The sequence below is a fragment of the Pelodiscus sinensis genome, chromosome 17 (genome assembly GCF_052426305.1).
Source record: "Pelodiscus sinensis isolate ZL-2025 chromosome 17, ASM5242630v1, whole genome shotgun sequence".
NCBI lineage: Eukaryota > Metazoa > Chordata > Testudines > Trionychidae > Pelodiscus > Pelodiscus sinensis.
Window position 1 is genome coordinate 29273564 of NC_143068.1, and position 9450 is coordinate 29283013.

At 52.5% G+C, this 9450-nt stretch overlaps 1 protein-coding gene across 2 annotated transcripts in view; it reads right to left on the reverse strand.

Annotated features, from left to right (window-relative positions):
- NKAIN4 (sodium/potassium transporting ATPase interacting 4) overlaps positions 1-9138 on the reverse strand; it is a 112666-nt gene extending 103528 nt beyond the window's left edge. Inside the window, exon 1 of one of the 2 annotated variants that reach the window (XM_089769726.1) lies at positions 8838-9138. In XM_089769726.1, coding sequence (XP_089625852.1) covers positions 8838-8891 — 54 coding nt within the window. In that variant the 5' untranslated portion in view covers positions 8892-9138. The remainder of the gene's footprint in view (positions 1-8837) is intronic. The other variant, XM_075901054.2, reaches the window with a different exon arrangement.
- Positions 9139-9450: the final 312 nt, after the last annotated feature.

Genomic DNA, 9450 nt, shown 5'->3' on the forward strand with positions numbered 1-9450 from the left:
CATGCCGTCCCTGCCCCCCGGGACGTGATTGACCCCGGGGCAGAGGGACCGCTCCTGGACACCGAGGAGGAGGAAGAGGGCTCTGAGAGCCAGGAGCCTGCCGCCAGCCTTCCCAGGACCCGGGACCCCCGAGGCACCCCACAGAGCCGCTCGCCTGCATCATCAGAGGCCGGGGAGGCGTCCACCTGTGAGTACCCTCGTGTTCCCCTTATGTGTACGGGGGGCTGGGGCGAGAGGGAGCCCCGGGACCGTGCGCCTGGGCCTTGCCCACTACGGAGCAGCAGCTGGGGATCCTGCAGGGGCCCTGGCCTTGCAGAGGGGAGCTGGGTTTCACACACCTGGGCCCCTGGGGTAATTGACCGCTGGTCTTCTTGCACCACAGCTGCAGCACCGGGGACTGCAGGGCGCACCACACCGCCTGCAGCAGCCGCCCGCGCCCGGGCAAGCAGGACAGCCAGGAACCAGGAGGACTACCAGAGGCGGCATCTCCGGTTCCTGGACCGACAGCTCCGTCTCCAGGACCACTGGGTCCAGGAGGACCTCAGGCTGCGCCAGAGGAGTCTGGAGGCCCTGGAGGAGCAGGGCCGTGCCCTGCGAGGCCACCTCCAGAGCCTGCTAGACCGCTTTCCATTTCCTCCTCCCTCTGCTCCCCCTCTTGATCCCCCTCTTGCTCCCCCTGCTCCCCCTGCTCCTCCTGTTCCTCCTGCTTCCGCTCTTGCTTCCGCTCCTGCTTCATCCACACCCCCTGTCCTCTCTGCCCCCCCCTCCACAACCATTCCCCACCGACGCCCCCGGACCCGCAGTGTGGCGAGACGGGAGAGGCACCCAGACTCCCACCCCTGAGCTTTCCTTTCCCTTCCTCCCTTCCCTCCCCTCCCCTTCCAGCTCCCTCGTCCCAGGTTTCCCCCTCCCTTCTCCCACCTTCATTCCTCCCTCCCCCACCCCAGTTCTCTGAAATAAACAGACGTTTTTGTTTGAAAAACAGGTGTCTTTATTGTACAGTAGATAGGGAGGAGAAAGGGGAAGGGGGGGGGTAGGGTGGAAGAAGGCCCCGGTGGGGCATGCAGGGAGAGGTCAGTCCTCCTCCTCCTCCACCTGGAAGCTCTCCCGCAGGGCTTCCCGGATCCGGATGGCCCCCCGCTGGGCTTCCCGGACGGCGGTGGTGCGGGGCTGACCGTAGTGTCCAGCCATGCGGTCAGCCTCAGCCATCCAGGCTGGCAAGAAAGCCTCCCCCTTCCGCTCACACAAATTGTGGAGCACACAACATGCCGCCACCACGGGAGGGATGTTGTGCTCGGCCAGGTCCAGACGGGTGAGGAGGCATCGAAAGCGGGCTTTCAGTCGCCCGAAGGCCCCCTCCACCACGATGCGGGCCCTGCTCAGCCTGTTATTGAAGGCCTGGCGGGAGGGATTGAGGTGCCCCGTGTAGGGCTTCATGAGCCAGGGCTGCAGTGGGTAGGCGGCATCCCCCACCAGGCAGACGGGCATGTCCACGTCCCCGACCCTGATGTGGCGGTCGGGGAAGAAGGTCCCGTCCTGCAGCCGCTGGCACACGGAGGAGTTCCGGTACACCCGGGCGTCGTGTGCTTTGCCGGACCAGCCCACATTTATGTCCGTGAACTGTCCCCGGTGGTCACACACGGCCTGCAGGATGACGGAGAAGTACCCCTTGCGGTTCACGTACCGGGACGCCTGGTGTTCCGGGGCACGGATGGGGATGTGCGTCCCGTCGATGGCCCCCCCGCAGTTGGGGAAGCCGAGGGCGCCGAATCCCCGGATGACGGCATCCGGGTCGGCGAGGCGGACCACCCTGCGGAGCAGCACCCGGTTGATGGCCTTGACCACCTGCGGAGAGAGACACAGCAAAGCGTCAATCAGTGGGGCGCCCGGGTGGCTGGGAGCATTCATGCCCTGGCAGTGCCCCGCGCCCCACTCCCGGAAGCAACCCCCCTGGCGGCGTGTAGTACGGCCGGGACAGCCCGACCCCTCCGGTGCGGGGCGCCTTCGCCTCCTCCCGCCCCCCCCTTTGTCCCTGGGGCGGCCCATCCCCTCCTCGCAGCCCCCCTCCCCCCCGGCTCGGTGGCCGACGAGCGCCGTACCTGCATGAGCACTGCTCCGACAGTGGATCTCCCCACGCCGAACTGGTTCCCGACGGATCGGTAGCTGTCCGGCGTGGAGAGCTTCCAGAGGGCGATGGCCACCCGCTTCTGGAGGGGGATGGCGGGCCTCATGCGAGTGTCCCTTCTTTGCAGGGCAGGGGCGAGCCACTCGCAGAGCTCCAGGAAGGTGTCCCTCCTCATCCTAAAGTTCTGGGTCCACTGTCGGTCGTCCCAGCGCTCCAGGACGATGCGGTCCCACCAGTCGCTGCTGGTGTCCAGACGCCAGATGCGGCGGGGCACGCCGGTGCCGGGGCGCCGCCGCGGCTCCTCCACGGCCCCCAGGGCGGCCAGGCGGAGAGGCAGGGGGCTGACGTTCCCCAGGTGGTGCCAGGCAGCCTCGAGCCATTGCTGGCAGGCTTGCAGTAGCAAGTCCAGAACGTGCACCAGAAGGTGCAGGGCGAGCCGTGGCTCCATGTTGCCACCTGCGGCAGTCCCCCCCGAAGGGAAGCACCGACACAGACGGGCACAGAGACCGACGCTTTGCTGTCCCTCGGCGAGGTTGGCAAGCAAGCAGGAAAAGCTGAGAACCGGCTGTCCAGGGGGGGTCCCTTTAAGCACGAGCCTCAGATAGCCTCAGACAGCAGCCACACAAAGCAACTGCTGACCTGATGCCCTGCCAGAACCGGTTTCAGCTGCCCTTAAATGCCCCCCTGCGTCCAATCAGTGTAGACGCGCTAGTTCGAACTAGCAAAACGCTAGTTCGAACTAGTTTTTAGTTCTAGATGCGCTAGTTCGAACTAGCTTAGTTCGAATTAACTAATTCGAACTAAGTTAGTTCGAACTAGCGCTGTAGTGTAGACGTACCCTAAATGACTTAGCCACCTGCATTCTGCTACAAAGACCTTTTACATCTGCACTTGAAAGGGAATCCTCTGAACTGTCATTCACGTTTAAATTCAACACTTGCCAACAAGGACTTAACAAGAATTTGAACTATCTCACCCATTACCAAGACAGTTTCCCCAATTATCACCTGTAATACCATTAACTCACAAACATCCCACTCTCCCTACCTTTAATACCATCAATTCACAGACACTTACCTTCCTTCCTCCCCCTTCCCCCCCCCCCCGCATCCCCCTTCTGTTCTGCAATGTGATTTGTCCTTTTCATATTTGTTCATTTTTTTAATTGTATCCTTTGGTATATATGGTTGTGACTACTTTCTTCCACTATTTGATCTGAGGAAGTGGGTCTGGCCCACGAAAGCTCATCATCTAATAAACCATCTTGTTAGTCTTTAAAGTGCTACATTGTCCTGCATTTTGCTTCAACTACCCCAGACTAACACGGCTACATTTCTATCACTATTCTACTTCAGAAGACATTCAAATCTGCACTTGAAAGGGAATCCTCTGAACTGGCATTCATGCTAAAATTCGACACCCTCCACACCTGACTTAATAAAGACCCCAATTATCTTACACATTACAAAGATAGCTTCCCCAATTATCACCTCTAATACTATTAACTCACAGACATTTCCCCTTCCCCACCTCTAATATCATTAACTCACTGGCATTCACCTTCCTTCCCCCCCCCCGCCCCCCACATCCCCCTTCTGTTCTGTAATGTGATTTGTCCTTTTCATGTGTGTTCATTTTTTTTAAATTGTATCCTTTGGTATATATGGTTGTGACTGTTTTCTTCCATTATTTGATCTGAGGAAGTGGGTCTGGCCCACGAAAGCTCATCATCTAATAAACCACCTTGTTAGTCTTTAAAGTGCTACATTGTCCTGCATTTTGCTTCAAAGACAAAGAACCATTGTCGCCTTCATTGTTTGATAGGTAGGTAATGATCTAACCGTCTGGTATCTTTGTTTAATCCAGAGGTGTGAGAATTGAACTTGTGAGAAAGTTCCAGTGAAAGTCATGCTGGATCATGACCTGTGGTGCTACCTTTTCCTGCTACATGCGTGGGGGTGGCTGACAGAGCATCTGAAGTGCCCCTTTTTTTTCTATTCTCATCAGCACAGAGCTACAGTGGAGCCAACCCTTACTTGGAAGTGCTCAGGTAGAAGATTCAGGTTGAAGTGTTCAATTTAAGACTAGAGTTAGTCAAATTATTCCTTCCAAATGTAGCCTTTTTCTGATCAGCGAATCAACTCAGACTCAATCCTGATTCTCTGCAAACATATCTGAAGAGGGGTTTAAAAGAGGATGGAACTTGGCTATTTTCAGTGGTGGCAAATGACAGAACAAAAACTAATGATCTCAAATTGCAGTGGGGAGGTGTAGGTTGGATATTAGGAAAAACTATTTCCATAGGAGGCTGGGGAAGCACTGGAATGGGTTCCCTAGGGAGGTGGTGGAACCTCCATTTCTAGAGGTTTTTAAGGCCAGGATTGACAAAGCCCTGGCTAGGATGATTTTGTTGGAGTTGGTCCTGCGGGGGCTGGACTCGATGACCTCCTGAGAACACTTCCAACCTAATCTTCTATGATTCTATGATATTCATTAACTTGGCCTATACAGTTTAGACTGAAGACAAAGAGTTTGCAGCCTGTGCATTGCTGATAACCAATATGACATTCTATCTAAATCAGGAGTGGAAAAGAGGTGGCTAGCGGGCTGCATCCGGCCCACCAAGCTGCTGGATCTGGCCTGCTGCCGCCTGACCAACATCCTACTACAGACCAGCTGCTTTAAACAGCAGGTGATTAATTGCTACAGTCTGGGCAGGGTGGCGAAAGCTTTGCACACTGCCCCTGCCTCCTAGCAAAATCTTGCAGCTCCCATTGGCCAGTTGCTGGCCAATAGGAGCTGAGATACTTTGTTGAAGGCAGGGGCAGTGAATAAAGCTTCCTCATTCCCTCCTCCCTGCCTCCTTTCCTGTGCTGGAGCAGAGCCATGTGGAGCAGCCTACCCAGCACACAGGCAGGGAGTCTGCCTCAGGATCCTGCAGCACTGCTGGCTGGGAGCCACCTAGATAAGTGCCTCCCAGCCAGAGCCTGCCTCTAGCACCCCATCCCCTCATCTCCCCCAGCTACCTGCCCCAGGTCACCACCCAAACTCTCTCTATCCCCTCTCCCCACCTCCTCCAGGTCACAACTCTCTCCCAAACCCTGCACCCCCTCCAACACCTCTCCCCCAGCAGGCAGGGCCGGCCCACAACATTTTGGCACCGGAGGCGGGGAGCTCAAATGACGCCCCCATACGCCTTCGCTTGGGCCAAAACTTTGAAAGGTCTCAATTCTCTGGCTCCTAGTGCCCCCCCTCCACACACACTCTGACACCTGAGGCGGCCGCCTCAGTTCACCTCATGGTAAGGCCAACCCTGCCCCCAGGCCAGTATCCTCACCTGGACCCATTACCCCTCCTGGACCCGGCATCCCAAGGCCTGTCCCAGATCATAACTTCCTCCTTCATTCAAATTCCCTCTCAGAACCCACAATACCTCCTGCACGCCAGTCCTCTATCCCAAGCTTCCTTCTACACCCCACCTGCTGTCCCAGACCCCATGCCTCCTCCACAGAAGTGCGACCCTTCACCCCTTACCAAAATCTTAGAGTTGGCCCCCCATTAAAAATTATTGTCCATTCCTGCTATACACGGTCAATCATCTAATTCACATGTTGTTGTTTCTGCTATCCAGATGGATGACAAATGTTTTTAATCAGGAGAACAACAAACAACACTGATTAGTATTCTCAGATATTTGGAGGGGGGAGGTTTAGACATACCTTTGTGCTCAAGTTATGAACATTTCGGAATCTATGAGCATTTCTGAGCACAGCTGGCAGTTATCCAACTATTTGCACATAACGAGTAATAGGCTCTTCACAAGCCAGTGCAAACTGAACTTTTGTTTTTCTTGTGTTATTTATAATATCTCCCAACAAAATCAGTTATTGCACTAGAGAAATATATTGTAGACTGTGCAGATTCCAAACAAAGTAGTAATGTTTTGCAATTAATGGTTTTAAGCACGAAGGGTAAAATTCTTACTCCACTGATGTTAATGGCAAAATTCTCAGTGACTTCAGTAGAGCTGAGATTTCTCCCCAGGATTTTTGCTGTGGGAAGTACAGTGTCTGGAAGCACTAAGGGTACGGCTAGACTACAAGTTTTTGTTGGAAAAAGGTGAGCAAAATGCACTCCGCATTTTGTGTACCTTTTCCAATTCTTTTGTTGGTAGAGGCTTTTCTGACATTTAGCCCATCTAGACTGGACCAAATGTCGGAAAAAAAACCACTTTCGAAAGCCCTCTTCTTCCTCGTAGAATGAGGAATACAGGGGCTTCTGAAAGAGCGTGTTTGCTCTTCCGCAAAAAAAAGCAGAAGAGCAAACGTGTTTCCTGGATGTGGTGGAGTTTTTTCAGGATACCTCTGGTATCCCGAAACCCCTCCGCAGTCTAGCCATACCCTTTGGGAAGAATATACAGTATTCAAAGTAGCATGTGAAATAGAACAGAGACATAAGATCAAAGAAAGTTCACATCTTTATAATTAATTAATGATGATGAGCTGATCACTCCTGTTTTTTGTATTAATTGATTCCATCACCTATAGTGTCTCATTCTATTGCAGCCCACTTGGCTATCCTGCTGTATAAATAATGTGACATTTTACAAACAGGGAGAGCTGGATATGTATCAGGAAAAGGTCTCACAGCTTCCCCCAGTAACTTACTGGGAGTTTAGCCAACCGCTCGTGGTCACACGCTCATCAGGGCAGAGTTTCAGGAATTCCCTCCCCATACTTTACATTTTTGTCTTCTACCAATTTACCAAGGCAAGCACCATGTGAAATCTCCAAAGTAGAGGCATCCAAAGTTAAGAATGAGCAAAGCAAATTCTTTTCTTCAAGAAGGAGGGTCCTAAAGAAAAAAAACCACTTTGGGTTCTTTGTTCTAGTATCCTGGATACCAGAAAACTCCCACGCTTGTCAAAAATAACAGTAGCACCAGCAGTTAATGTTAAAAAAAAAAATTAAAGGAGGTCAATACACTGCTGAATTTGAGACAATTAGGTGTTCAAACACTAATTTACACAAATGTAATATGGTTATAGTCTCTTCTGTACAGTATGGGTGAAAAATTAAGGAAAAGAATGCATATGCCACAAGACTAAATACTCGCCACCATCATTACCATCCTCATGCATAAAACATGTCTAGTAATACGCTTCATGCAAACAACAGCACCTCATTCTTTATCTCATTTATCCACATGTCAAATCTTACATCTCTTGGTCATGCTTGTCACAATGAATGCATGAAATTTCTCTCTCCACTCCCAAATTTTAGTCCAAGGGTTTAGGTTTTAAAACCTAGCAGCTTCCAGTTGCCACTAAATGGGAGACTCCTTTCTACACAAAACTGTCCCTTCAGGGGGGAAAAAAGTTCCTGCCACAGTAAACAATTCCAAAGCACTGTTTAACTAGAGTACTCAGTGGCACTAATTTACTACTGAGTTTAAAATCAAGTGGCTCCTTTCCTTAACAAGATCTATGGCTTATGCTCCAAAATAAAACACATTTAGAAGAGCGTGCTTCAAAATTAAATAAAGGAAAGCCATTTCCTTTTTAAGGCAAGAGAAACCCTGGAGCCTATTAGCAATTGACAAGGGGAACCTCCAGATACAAGCTAGATGCACAGACAATCATAAAACAACCAGACCTTTGTTTATCACAGTTCAGCATTGACATGTATGCAGATGTGATAGAAAGCCATGATGTATGAAAACCAGCATTTCAGACACCAAAGGAGTTTGCTTCTGATTATAGATTTGTACAATGAACCAGAACGTTTGAAAAAAGTAGCTTTAAATATACATGAACACATACAGTGAACAGTAAAGCAGTCCACATTCAATTAGTCTTTCATTGCAGCCTTGTATATTAGTACCTCTGGCCTCTTTTGATATCTTGGCTATTTCAGCACTTTTGAACTTTTTGCGGTTGCTGCTGATGATCATGATGATAGTTCTCAAATTTTAACGTCAGGTGTAACATTTATTTTTTTTAAGGAAAGTGACCTACCAAGTCCAAGACTTTTTTCAAGGGGATCCCCCACCCAATGCTAAATACACAAAACAATGAAGCAGCCCCAGAAAGGAGAGTCACTGGCAATTCAGGATTACATCCGGAAACCCCCCCTCCCCGCTCCCCACCACATACACACACACCTTTCAAAATATAATCCAAAAGGCAGGACGCTAAAGGGATCCCCAATAATGTAATAACTAGAATAATTCGAATAAACAATTATTACTAAGCAGCGGCTCCGGGGACTTCAATGTTCATCCTACCTGCTGAAATGTCTGGGACTCTCTCTTTCTTAACAATGCACTTTGGGAACGGAATTAGATCCCGGGGATCTTTTGTTCTGAGCCTGACGGTTCTGGTCCCCCCCCCGGATTTGTGCCTCATCGCTGAAAGTGAGTTGCTCCCCATCTGTTTGGGAAGCAGGGTAGATCCGGACGAAGACAGACACAACAAACCTCCCTCCCCACGCTCGCTTCGCCTGGGGGGGGGGGGGGGGTCGAGAATTGGTCCCAACTCGCGTCCAGCCGGACGCCGATCGAGCCGGGCTGCAGCCTCGTGTAAAAGTTTCCCTACATCAGCCTCCCTCCGGGGAGATAAGGGCGTGGGGGGTGTCTCCCACGGGGGCCCCTAGCAGCCCGGCTGGTTGTCCCGGCGGGAGGAAGAGACACGAGGAAAGAGCCGGCTACTCACCAGTTGTAAAGTGCAGAGGAAAATCAAGGTGCAGCGCCCGGTGCAGCATCCCATTCTCCCCGAGCCCAGCGGGTCCCCCCAGCCGCTTGGAGCCGGGAGCAGCAGACCAAGAAGGGGGCGGCTTCACTCGGATCGGCCCGCTACCATCTCCGGGTGCAACTGCCTGCAGCCGCATCCAGCGACGGCCCCTCCGCCCTCTCTGGCAGCAGCCGGGCGGCGAGAGCAGCTGCCTCTCCCCGCCGCGAGGTCACGGTGCAAGTGAAAGCGCTCCTCCAGGGAACTGCTTGCTGTGGGGGGGAAGGCACACGGAGGGGGGGGGGCTGCATCTTAAAAAGGCAATGCCTGGGAAAGCGGCGCTGAGCCGGGATCTTTGCAGCGAGCGGGAGCCGGGAGTCTTGCCCCTGACGTCAGTGGGTTTGGGATCAGGCCCTGCCAGTCAACTGGGGGGAAGGTGCAAAACCCCACCCGGCACTTCTGCTCCTCCCGGGGCATCCCGACCCAAGGCAGAAGCAGAGGCTGAACCGAGAGACCGTTCTGCATGGACCACGCGGGGAGCCCATGCAAGCAGAGTTGTGTAAACAGTGCAGGGCAATGAATTTACTTCAAAAAAGCA